The sequence below is a fragment of the Neophocaena asiaeorientalis genome, unplaced genomic scaffold (assembly GCF_003031525.2).
Source record: "Neophocaena asiaeorientalis asiaeorientalis breed wild unplaced genomic scaffold, Neophocaena_asiaeorientalis_V1.1 scaffold70, whole genome shotgun sequence".
NCBI lineage: Eukaryota > Metazoa > Chordata > Mammalia > Artiodactyla > Phocoenidae > Neophocaena > Neophocaena asiaeorientalis.
Window position 1 is genome coordinate 11,823,649 of NW_020175410.1, and position 13,360 is coordinate 11,837,008.

At 35.7% G+C, this 13,360-nt stretch overlaps 1 protein-coding gene across 7 annotated transcripts in view; it reads left to right on the plus strand.

The window, feature by feature from the left end:
* SGCE (sarcoglycan epsilon) overlaps positions 1 to 13,360 on the plus strand; it is a 67,273-nt gene that overhangs the window by 42,580 nt on the left and 11,333 nt on the right. For 5 of the 7 annotated variants that reach the window (XM_024767068.1, XM_024767063.1, XM_024767065.1 and 2 more), the window contains 4 exons: positions 6,709 to 6,871; positions 9,267 to 9,478; positions 10,422 to 10,448; positions 11,176 to 11,364. In XM_024767068.1, the coding sequence (XP_024622836.1) occupies positions 6,709 to 6,871; positions 9,267 to 9,478; positions 10,422 to 10,448; positions 11,176 to 11,364 (591 nt within the window). The remainder of the gene's footprint in view (positions 1 to 6,708; positions 6,872 to 9,266; positions 9,479 to 10,421; positions 10,449 to 11,175; positions 11,365 to 13,360) is intronic. The other 2 variants (XM_024767064.1, XM_024767066.1) reach the window with 1 other exon arrangement.

Genomic DNA, 13,360 nt, shown 5'->3' on the forward strand with positions numbered 1-13,360 from the left:
AATTTTAAAAGTCAATGCAACTATATGTCTAAACTATATGTCTATAACTATATTTCTTTAATATCTGTTCTAAGTTCTAGGCATAGATTCACTTTTTTTCTTTCATAGTTTAGCAGTTATTAAGTATTTTTTATGGGGGAATAATGTATTAGTCTCTAGGGTACAGTGATTTTAAAGAATGCAGTCTATGCTCACATCTATTAGGGACCAGGCAAGTAATCAGATAATTAGAAAGCAGTGTTGTACCTATCACAGTTGAGGTATTCACAGAGACAGCTCCTCTCCCACTTCTGGTCCATGTCAAAGCGTTCATAGAGGAGATGAAACCTGATCTGAGTTTAAAATATGAGTACAAATTAGCCAGCTCAAAAAATGAGAAAGCGAGAGTCTAGGCAGAGGAACAGCTTGGGCAAAATCCATTAGGTAGGAGGAAGCCTGGTCAATTTGGAAACCTACTTTGTGTGGAAATGGGGGACAGGGATCCAGAAATGATAATGACCAAAGAGGCAAAGACCAGACCATGTAAGGCCTTGTACACCTGGAAGAATTGTTTGGGTTTTTATCTTGAAGCACTAGGGACGTTTGAAGAAAATGGTTTGTATTAAAATTTTCATTTTAGCAAGTAGGCCTGCTAAGCCCTACCACATGGCTGAAAGAATAGACCAAACCTAAATGCCTCCTTTCTGCAAGCAGGAAAATCCTCCCACAAAAAACTCCAGAAAGGTCTGAGCCTTGTGTGCCAGTTCCCTCTTTTGTTAAGATAATTCATCCCTTCTCCAGTAAAGATGAGTAACAAGCAGTAGAACTAGAGTCCAGAAGTGACCTTATTCTTTGTTTTATTTCTTATTCTGAATTAGATTCTTTATTTAGTTTTATTTATTCTTTATTTTTCATCTTATTTTTTGATTGACTGATATGCACAGAACAAAGAAGTGGGGTGGAGCAGAGAGGCAGGAATCATGATGCATTTTCTTTCAAGAGCTCAAGAGTTCCCAGGCAACATGTAGCATATGCGGACACTTTCTTCTCTAAACTGTCCCTTGTCTCCTATATACATAAAATAAGGAATAAAATACATTCATTACTTGGACAATTAGGTAAAAAAATACAATCAGTGGATCTGTTTATCTGGCTGTTGCTGACAAAAACCAGAGTTTTGACTTAATTTTTTTTAATAAATTTATTTTATTTATTTTTATTTTTGGCTGTGTTGGGTCTTCTTTGCTATGCGCAGGCTTTCTCTAGTTGCGGCGAGCGGGGGCTCCTCTTCGTTGTGGTGCGTGGGCTTCTCATTGCTGTGGCTTCTCTTGGGAGCACGTGCTCTAGGCACGTGGCTTGCGGGCTCTGGAGCGCAGGCTCAGTAGTTGTGGCGCACGGGCTTAGTTGCTCCGTAGCATGTGGGATGGGATCTTTCCGGACCAGGGCTCAAACCCGTGTCCCCTGCATTGGCAGGCGGATGCATAACCAGTGCGCCACCAGGGAAGCCCCTGACTTAAATTTTTTACCTGTAACGCGGTTCTCCACATTGTATGTGTGAAGGACTCAGTGAATGCTTTTTACCTCAAGGGAAATTGAGTTGTTCAAATTGGAAGAAAAAATCCTTCGTAAGGAACAAATTTTATTCAGAGTACCCAGTGCCTAAGATTGTGAGTCACCATGTTTTGTTAACATTGCTTGAGAGCCTTGAACTTGATAATATGCTCCCATCCCATCTGTTTACATATATTTGAAAGTTTGAAAACATATGGCTATGGTCATGAAGGTAAAAATCATCCTCCTTTCACTTCATAAAAATTTAAAATTTCTGCCTATCAAAAGGCTAGCCTATCAAAATAGCTGCAAATCAAAACAAGCTGCATGTCAAAGATCTGGGAAAACAGCAGATTAGGAAAGATGTATTTTAGCACGTATAGCATAGAATTATAATTGTTATACATGGCCTCGTACAAAATTATTTTTTTAAAAAGCCAACATGTTGAAACGTACTGGCTCTATAAAAGAAGCAATAAATACATGTTTTTTTGACTTACAAGGCAAATCCAATATCTGCTTCTCTTGAGTAGTGTGTTTGCATTTTATTTATTAACTTATTTATTTTTCCAGTGTTATTGTGATATAATTGACGGTATAACATTGGATAAGTTTAAGGTGTACAGCATCAAGATTTGATATAAGTATATATTGCAAAATGATCACCACAATAACTTTAGTTAACATCCATCACCTCACATAGATACAATTTTTTTTTCTTGTGATGAGAACTTTTAAGAACTACTCTCTTAGCAACTTTCAAATATACAGTTGCTTCTGTTTGTAAACTGATATCATTCATTCTGCAGATAGGCTCCCTGAGAACAGTGAGACTGGGTTCAAGGAGGACAATCAAGGGCCTGTTGGCTTCACTCCCTGTGGAAAGTGACAGTGACTAGAACTGGGGTGGTAGCAGTGGGATGGAACAAAGTGGACAGGTGTGTGTGAGAGTTCTTTCAGGGTAAATGTCAGAGACTGATGATAGATTGAATATGTAGGGAAAAGGACAGGCGTCAAAGATGATGGTGCTTGAGCATCTGGCCATGCCAATCACCAAGAGAGAAGATGATGGAAGGAGCAACAGGTGGAGGTGGGGTGGGGTGATGATGAGCTCAGTTCAGAACATATTAAGTTTGTGAAGCTTCTGGATCATCCAAGTAGAGAAGAAAGTAGTTTGGCAGTATGTGTCAACTGTCATAAAAATGTTTCCACTTCTGGGCATCTCTTTTAAGATAGTAACATTAAAGAATATGCACAGAGATAGTCTTTACAATATTATTTATAACATCAAAAAATGAGAAGCAACTTACGTGTCCAACTCTGAAATAATTACTGAATAAATCATGTACACTTAAAAATTATACTTCTATAAAAATATAATTACAAAGACTGTACAATATGGTAAATGCTTAGGACACATTAAGTGAAAAAGCAGGATACAAAATTATATTTTAGAGATTGATTGCAATTAGGCTAAAATATATGCACTTGAAAAGTATTCTGCAAGGTACATTGGAAAATGAAAATCGTGATCTTGGTAATAGAAGTTAATTGTTTTTATATCCCACGTTTTATGTAATGTTTTTATATTGCTTTTATAATTTGAGGAAAAAAATAAAACATTTCAAAGCACCCAAAACGTATGCTTATGCCTATTTATGTTATCTTGAAGTGAATTAATTTAAAATCTTACTAATTATAAATGCAAATCAATGTTATGTAAAAGCAAGAGAACTTCTAATGGTTTTTAAAATAGTTATTTTATTTCTGTATTTACAAATATATTTCACAGTTATCAAGGAAAAATATGGTCTTTGCTAAGCAGTTAATAAGAGGATAGAAATTGGCTTTATATGAAGTTTAAAAGTTAACGAATTGTTGTAAATGGAATATATTTCTTTTTTTTAAATTTTTATTGTAGTGTAGTTGATTTACAATGTTGTGTTAGTTTCTGCTGTACAGCAAAGTGAATCAGTTATACATAGACATATATCCACTCTTTTTTAGATTCGTTTCCCACATAGGTCATTACAGAGTATTGAGTAGAGTTCCCTGCGCTATACAGTAGGCCCTTATTAGTTATCTATTCTTTATATACTAGTGTATATATGTCAATACCAATCTCCCAGTTTATCCCTTCCCCCCACCCCATCCCCTTTCCCCCTTGGTAACCATAAGCTTATATTCTACATCTGTGACTCTTTTTCTGTTTTGTAAGTAAATTCATTTGTACCATTTTTTTAGATTCCACATATAAATGATAGCATATGATATTTGTCTTTCTCCGCATGACTGACTTCACTCAGTATGACAATCTCTAGGTCCATCCATGTTGCTGCAAATAGCATTATTTTGTTCTTTTTTTTTTTTAGATGCGCAGGCTCAGCGGCCATGGCTCACGGGCCTAGCCGCTCCGCGGCATGTGGGATCCTCCCGGACCAGGGCACGAACCTGTGTCCCCTGCATCAGCAGGCAGACTTTCAACTCTTGTGCCACCAGGGAAGCCCCACCAGTGGTTTCTTATATCTACTTTTTCTGAACTTATAAATGTTTAACTTGATTTTAAATTTCAATCCATTATATACTATTTGTCTCCCAAAGACACCATCGTTTTTAAAAAGTCTTTCAAATTAAGTCCAAATATAAAATTCACATAAAGAGCAACCAAATGAATCTGTGTAATGGTACTCTGGGGCACAGTTGTCAATTAAGGGTGTGACTTCATACTTACATACGTTTGAATTTTTGTGCCATGCTTTTATTTCATTTTTTTAAAAAAAACAGCTTTTTTATTGAGATATACTTTACATACTATACAATTCACCTATTTAAAGTATATATAACTCAGTGGATTTAGTTTATTGACAAAGTTGTACAGTCATTACCACAGTCAATTTTAGAGCATTTTTATCCTCCCAACACTCCCCTCTCACACCCATTAACAGTCACCACCACCACAATCCCCAGCCCTAGGCAACCACAATTTATTTACTTGCTGTCTATATAATTTGCATATTCTGGACATTTCATATCAGTGGAGTCATACAATATGTGGTCTTTTGTGACCAACTTCTGTCACTTAGCATATTGTTTTCAAGGTTCATCCATGTTGTTTCATGTACAGTACTTCATTCCATTTTATGGCTGGGTAAAGTATGGATATTTTACTTTGTATCCATTCATTAGTTGATGAGCATTTGGATTGTTTCCACTTTTTGACTATTAAGAAGAATGTTGCTGTGAACATTTATGTACAAGCTTTTTGGTAGGCATATATTTAAGTTTCTCTTAGGGTATATACTTAGGAGTGGAATTGCTGAGATATATGGTAACTCTGTATTTAACCTCTTGAACTGTGAGGCTGTCTTCCAAGCACTTGCACCATTTTCCATTTCCACCAGCAGAGTAGGAGAGTTCCAGTTTCTCCCCATCCTCGCTAGCACTTCCTACTGTCTGTCTTTTTCATTGTAGCCATTCTAATGGGTGTGAAGTGGTATCGCATTGTGGTTTTGATTTCTATTTTGCTGATGTAATGATGTTGAGCATCTTTTCACGCACTTATTGGACATTTGTATATCTTCTTTGGAGAAATATCAGTTCAGATCCTTTGTCATTCTGAAATTGGATTATTTGTCTCTTTGTTATGGACTTGTTAGAGGCTTTCATATGTTATAGGTATAAGTCCCTTATTAGACATATGACTTGTAAAGATTTTCTTTTGTTCTGTGGGTTGCCTTTTCACTTTCTTGATGATGTCCTTTGAAGCACAAAGTTTTAAAATTTGATAGAATCCCATTTATCTATTTTTTCCTGTTATTGCTGGAACTTTTGGTGTCACATCTAAGAAACTGTTGCTTAATTCAAGGTCGTTAAAATTTGTGTCTGCTTTCTTCTCAGAGTTTAATAGTTTTAGCTCTCACATTTAAGTCTTTGATTTTTTTTGAGTAAATTTTTATATGGTGTGAGATGGGGGTCCACCTTCTTTTTTTTGCATGTGGATATCCAGTTGTTCTGGTACCATTTGTTATAAAGACTATTCTTTCCCCCATTGAATTGTCTTGGCACCTGTGACAAAATCAGTTTACTAAAGATTTTATTTTTGGACTCTGAATTCTATTCCACTGATCTACATGCCAAGCCTTAACGATAGTACCACACTGTCTTCATTACTATTGCTTTATAGTAAGTTTTGAAGTTGGTAATTGTGAGTCTTCCAACTTTGTTTTTCTTTTTCAAGAATTTTGTGTGTGGGTGGGTCCCTTGAATTTCCATATGAGTTTTAAGATCAGTTTGTCAATTTCTGCAAAGAAGACAGCTGGAATTTTGATGGGTTTATTCCATTTTGTAAGTAGTTATAGCATTGTCAATAGGAAAAGAAATAATATTTATTTAGAGTAATTTCCTGGTTTTCCCTTTTCTTTCGGAAAAAACCTATGAAATTCCTACCCTCTTAAGCTGCTCCAAGATTATTTAAATGCTATTATCACTATCTTCGCTTTTATTGTGAAACTCTTACTGGCAAATTGAATAGAGTTCTTTTCCCCTAGTTGCCAAGATACACATCAAGAAAATACATTTTGTTTGCCTAATTTGTATTTACCAAACTATAGTTTTTCTTTTATATTAGCTTCTTAAAGATTGAAGGACCTTATAATGAGGAACCTAACAGTAGGGGTCTCTGCAGTAGGAAAGCTGATGGATAAAACTCTTAGGTAGAATGGAGAAGTCTGCCTACAGCTCCACACCTCCAGGATGTAATATCACAATCTTATTAAAAATGAAATCAGATGAAGATTTATTACTGATAATTACTTTAGTGATAATATTATTTTCTAAACAATTTAAGAATATTTTTGAATGTAGTCTACCAAATATTGTAATTGAAATATGATACATGATTATTTTGAATTAAATAGGGTGAAAAAATTTTTAGAAATTAACAGGGAATCAAGAGAGTGTCTCGTACACCAAAGCACCCAGTAAATATTGGTTGAATAAAGGAAAGAATGAAAAGAAGCCCCTACATGAATCACTGCTTTTAAAGCCCAGGCCCCTACCTTAGGGATGATTGTAGATAATCCCTCAATTCAAAAGGATAAATCCTGCTTTCAGGGTAGATTGTTTTTCAGTGTTTCCAATTTTCTTAAAGGATAACCTGAGTGTTTCACATTTTTGCAGCGTTTATGTCATGGTTGGTGCCGACGTTCCATTTTCTTCTTGTTTACGAGAAGTTGAAAATCCTCAGAATCAATTGAGATGCAGTCAAGAAATGGAGCCTGTAATAACGTGTGATAAAAAATTTCGTACTCAATTTTACATCGACTGGTGCAAAATTTCGTTGGTGAGTTTTTATTTTGTTTTTGCAAATGTAATTAGAAGTGATGTGGCTGGAGATAGCATTTGGCTAAAACCTGAACTGCTTTTAGGAACAAATCCTGGGTTTACTTTGTTAACTGTCGTTGACTTCCCTTGACTTTAAGGATTTGGCAAGTCCGTTGAAAGTGCATCCATTTAAGAAATAGTACCTCCACTATTGTACTCAGTCTACTCTTGATTAGTTGTGGGGCCAGATTAGCTTGGCAGGTGGTCCAAGTGTTCGCCCTGGACATCCAGGTGGCTGCTAAGTCAAGACAGATTTTGGAGTCAGTGTGACATGTGCAGGAAGCCTCAGATATGCTGCCACTGTCCCACTTGGGAAGGGGAGACCAGAATACAATCACAAATCTGAAATAAAGCAATATTGTGCTATGATTCAATGTCCTAGAAACGCAGATTGTAGGGAGAGACCAAGGAATAAAAGGAAAAGCAGAGGAAAGTTAGACTCTTACCCCCAGCCCCGTAAATATTAAGTATTTCTTTCTAAATCACTTTTTTATTAGCATGCTCAAAGACTTAGGAACATATGGGTAAGATTTCCTGTATGTGAAAGGTATATATGATATTTTATATATAATTTATATTAAATTTTTTGTTCCTCCTTTCTGGAAGATAGGAAAGTTGTTTCACTTCTTTAGCGACCTTTAGATTTAACTTCTCTCAACTCTTGATGATTGGTGGTGAGTGAATTAGGTCTAAGTTTAAAGTTGACATTTGAACAAATATCAACACATAAACACAACTGTCACTTCATGTCTTAGAGAACCAGCGGCAGGCACTTTTCCCAGATCCAGGTTGGGAGAACACACTGCTCACACTGTGGCACTTAGCACCTGTGGCCCTTGGCCCCAGGCTCCTCTTTCCATGTCGCTGTGTCTTAGGAAAATAATGCTCTTTCCCTGTCTTCTCAAATCAAGTAAAATTATTCAGATGCTGTGGTTTATGTGTATTATTTACAAAGCTCAATATTTCAGTCGTCATGCTAACCATACAAGGGTGCTAAAGACTGAGTGGCTGCAGTCATAACTTAAATAGATGCCTCTCACCAGAGCCAGTAGACAGCGGGCCCTGGCAACACCATTTTATTTGTGCTTGTGCCGTACAGTGTTCATGTTTAGGAAAATTATCTAATTTCTAAAGGTTTAAAAATGCCTTCTGCTTTGAAGATTTTAACTTCTGTGGTAAGACTTCATAAGAGAAAGGTTGGGAATTTTCGGTTTTTTCTTTTACTTGTATTTATTTATAGGTCACATCTTACCACAGAAGATTTCAGGAGGTTTAAATTAAAGGGTCAGACAATAAACATAATATATAAAATATAAAAGAACTGGAAAATCAGGACCTAAACTTGACCAAAACATAAGCCTAAGGTCAAGTTTGACAATAAGCCTCCTAATGTCCCAGATTAAATGAGGAAATTCATCTGTTATTTGGTTCTCATTCTTAAAGGAGGCAGAGCATCAATTCCTTGGCAGAAGATAAAGTTTTTACTAGCACTGTATCATTAACAAAATTCTTCCAGTGGAGTTTTATGGGAGAGGATACTGAGAAATGCCACAGATAATTCTCCCCAACATTCTTTTAAGCCGCGAGCAAATGTAGTAACAAGTTTCACATGGCTATTTTTGTAGTGCCCTTCAGTAAAAACCTTAGCATAATTAAATGCAACATAGTGAAAGCAGTTCAATTACTGTGGAGGTAAATTAATATAGTCCAACTGTTGTACATTTTTTGAGCCTGGAATAGAATTTATTGAAACTGTAGCATTGGATGGGTTACCTGTTCCTTAAACTATCTTTCCTAAAAACTACTTCTGTCAGCTGGATGGCAGAAAGATCAAGGTTGTAGTCCCGTAGAAATTGTCTCTCTCTCTCTCTTTTTTTTTTCTCTTTTACTAACCTTAGAAACCATACTCACATACTGTGAGTATGAACTGGCTGTGAACTCAGCCAGTTCACAGTTTGTAACATCTGCACTAGAGATTTGTCACTAGGAAACAAGAAATATACAGAGTGGTGTGAAGGACTTCTGCTTTGGAGGAAGTAAACTGAAAAAGAACAACTGTACACACACACACCTACACATGCACACGTATTTGTTATATTTGTATACACTTATGTATGTATATATGTTGTGGGAAGGACCTAGAAAGTAGGCCAGTATACACCCTTTAATTTATTACTTTTATGCATTACTTCTTCCTAGTTTCCATAAATAATTACAAGTTCAAGGTGATAAAGTAATTGGAAAAGATTGCTTTTTAGAAATTAGTCAAAGACTGTCTTGATATGTCTAGATCTTAAACTCTCATAATGTTTGCAACTATTAATTTGATGTGTAATTGTCTTCTTTTGTGTCAGGTTGATAAAACAAAGCAAGTGTCCACCTATCATGAAGTGATTCGTGGAGAAGGGATCTTACCTGATGGTGGAGAATACAAACCCCCTTCTGATTCTTTGAAAAGCAGAGACTATTACACGGATTTCCTAATTACACTGGCTGTGCCCTCGGCAGTAGCATTGGTCCTTTTTCTAATACTTGCTTATATCATGTGCTGCCGACGGGAAGGAGTGTGAGTACTTTAAAGCACTAATAAAAAAATTATAGAGCTACTAAGATAACATATAAGATCCCATTAAAAGCCAAGTTTCATTTAGTGCGTAAAACACTTTATAAATGAATTGAAATTGTGTTCAAGTCAAACTACAGTACTTTATTCCTTTAAAATGAAGTAAAATAGTTTTGAGTCTAGTAAATTAAATTAGAGGTTATAATTACTTTATTCAAAAATTATTAAGGCTAGATGTAAATTCTTGCAGGCAAAACAGTCCCAAGAATAACTGAGGCTAGATATTTTGGTTATACAAGCCATCCTGTGTAAGCAGAGACTGCGGAATCTATTGACATGGTAATTGCACTTTAAATAAATAAATTGTCTCAGTCAGTTTGATCAGAAATGACGGTCAGAATTTTTCTTGAAATTGTTCTGCTATCAAACAGGGCGATGCCACCTAAATATTTAAAGGTATATATAGATATATAAAAACTTAGGAGTAAATTAATGAAAATAAGATGATAATTTGAGTAATGAGTCTTCACTTCATGAATAGTTAGTACTTTCTGGACATCTGTGTCAATTAAAATAATCTCCCGAGATTATCTGGAAGTCAGGGTAACAAAACAAAGGATAAAAAATTAATAAAGCAGCAAGTAACAAATTCTTCCATTTTTACATGTAGCCTGATTTCATTATGTCATGGAACTTATTTCCAAGAGCTTGATTCTTAATCTCCATTTTTTTTTTCATTTTTTCCTGTGCGTTTCTCACCAGTATTCCATCTCTGTATGTGTACTCATCCAAGTAACGTCATAAACCTGGTGGCAAATGCTGCCTGGTTGCGTTTAATAGTAACAGTGTCAGCATTTCCACCTCGTGCCAGATCCATGAGCATATAGTCTTAATGTTCCAAATATCAATGCTATTATTTAATTCATAAATTTTGTTTTGTTTCTAGGGAAAAGAGAAACATGCAAACACCAGAGTAAGTGTCTTCTTCCTGTTATTTTCTTTTTCATTTCTCAGTTGCTTCTCATGCTCCATACATGTGTGTCATGCCTTTTTTTTTCCCATTCATCATCTTTCATAGTTTATTTCATAAATGTGAAAGCTGCTTTCTAAATAGAGATATTTAGGAGGGGTGAGACTAAAAATAAAAAGTGTGTGAAAACTAAGATTATATAGATAAAAATTAAAACTAAAATATTTCAGATTCAGAATATTAACTTGCCATTTATATTATGTGATTTCCCAATCTGCATTTCTATAAACCAGAGAACAGATGAAAAGACCTTTCATACACGTTTTCCTGAATCTACAGTAATAACCTACCATAAAATGAAACTTCTGTGAGTATTTATAAATGCCCCATCAGAAGCAACAATATAAAAGCTATGGTAGTTTTATCTTAATCATAGAAATTAAATAGAATAGTAGTTTGCTACCTAGGGCTGTAATAGTAACACAGTGCTTTATAGCTTACTTTAATGAGAGATGCATTTATTTAAAAATTAGTTTCTAATTTTCAGTTTTGTTACGTTAAAAGTATATGAAATGTATCTTTTTCTGAAATAACTTGTAGAATGCCCAGAGTTAAATAATGTCTTCTTATTTTAAAAAGAAAAAATGATTTTGTAACTTTTTCAAACTGATGACCTGTGGGGCTAGTATGTGATTCTAAATATATGTGGTTTTATTTCTTTTTGACCTAGCATCCAACTGGTCCATCATAGTGCTATTCAGAAATCTACCAAAGAACTTCGTGACATGTCCAAGAATAGAGAGATAGCATGGCCCCTGTCAACACTTCCTGTGTTTCACCCTGTGACTGGGGAAATCATACCTCCTCTACACGCAGACAATTATGAGAGCACTAATATGCCATTGATGCAAACACAGCAGTAAGTATCCACTTGAAACCGTAATTATTATTATTTTTAAAATTTATTTATTTATTTATTTTTGGCTGCGTTGGGTCTTTGTTGCTGCGCGTGGCATTTTGCTAGTTGTGGCAAGCTGGGGCTACTCTTCATTATGGTGTGCGGGCTTATTGCAGTGGCTTCTCTTGTTGCGGAGCATGGGCTCTAGGCATGCGGGCTTCAGTAGTTGTGGCACGTGGGCTCAGTAGTTGTGGCTCGCGGACTCTAGAGCACAGGCTCAGTAGTGTGGTGCATGGGCTTAGTTGCTCCGCGGCATGTGGGATCTTCCCGGACCAGGGCTCGAACCCGTGTCCCCTGCATTGGCATGCGGATTCTTGACCACTGCACCACCAGGGAAGCCCCTGGAACCGTAATTATTAATGCATGAATATATCTGCTTAATGTCTTTCAAGACCGGACGTCTTCATTGTTGTTGCATTTATTTGTTTATAACTGGAGGAGAAAATAGCAAAATACTGATAGTGTAGATCCCAACCCCATGGTGCTAACCCAAATAAATAGAATTACCTTCAGGAAATGCTTTTTTTCCTTCACTAATCCAAACAAGCTGACATTCCTCTTAATATTTAAGAAACCGGCACTGCTAATAAACTAACATATGCTTGCTCAAAGATGAGTTAATTGTGAAAAGAGAGGCATGTCCTAAAGCATAGCAAATGGATTACTTTTTAGAGCTATTAGAATTGTTTGGTTCTGTTAGCCTATTGTTTTTAATGTTATTACCACAGATCTATTTAATCTAAATTTTTTGCCTCAGGGTTTTCAGCGTTTTTTTGTTTGTTTTTTGTCATTTGCTTATATATCAAAATGAGTAGTTCCAGTTTTGGCTCAAAACACAACTTATTAGTACAGACCTTCTCTGTAGTGCTGGAAGGACTATGGTTAGCCTGGGAAGAGGCCTTTGTAAGGGATAGGTGTGGAGGAGATTGGTTGAGGAGACTGGCCAGTTGCTCTTGAGAACCCACGTTGTATGTCTAGAAGCTCGGTTTTGGTATAAGGGAATTGTCGGTAAAAGTGCCATTTATTTCTAAGAACATGGCTGTTCTTTTCTTTTTTAACCATATGTTAAAATGCGTTAAATTCAGTTTCCCCAAGGATGTCACGGTTTGCTTTTGAGATCCTCCTTTTCAGTTTACTTTTGTAAATACAATGGATATACAAAAAAATCTGGCCCTCTCACCCCAACACACACACACACACACACACACACACACACACACAGATAAACGTTAGGATATGATATAAAAGTAACCTCTTACTGATTAAAGATTTATTTGGGAACCATATTGGGTATATTTTTCCATTGCAAATGCTTATTTTGCAACCGTGTAAAGAGCATGTGGTAATTTGAAGATTAAACAGTAATTAATACGAGTATTATAGGCAGTCAGACTATAAGTTTGTCCAAAATAGTTTGGCAATCTAAAAATATTGTGAAAGCGTGCCCAGCTAGCTCAGTAGAGAATGAGACTCTTAAAAGTATTATGAATATTTTCCTGAAGTCCTCTAACAACACATACTTACTGTTGGACAGACCAAGGTATGTGTTTGTGTGCATGTATGTGTGTGTGTGTTTGTGTGTAATTGATTCAAGTTCCATTAGCAGTAGGGAAAATTGCATACATTTAAAATTTTGAGTTTTGGAAACAATATTCTATCAGGGATGTAGATATTAAAGTCTCACAAAATTGAGTTGTACTGAATGGAACTGATGGATTTCTATGTCCTCTGATGGTTAGAGGGTCATCATGAAACCTACTTTACCAGGATTATTAGATACTGATGAGAAAAATTAGGAAAATTTCAAGAATATTGTAATAGTTCACAATTTAGCAATCTCTCCTCTCTTTTTTTAGATGAAAATTATGAGCAGCCTTATCATTCATTTTCAAAATGAAAATAATTAAAGAATTCTTTAAGGCTTCCATTTCTTATGTTCTTTACCCAAGAATGCTAG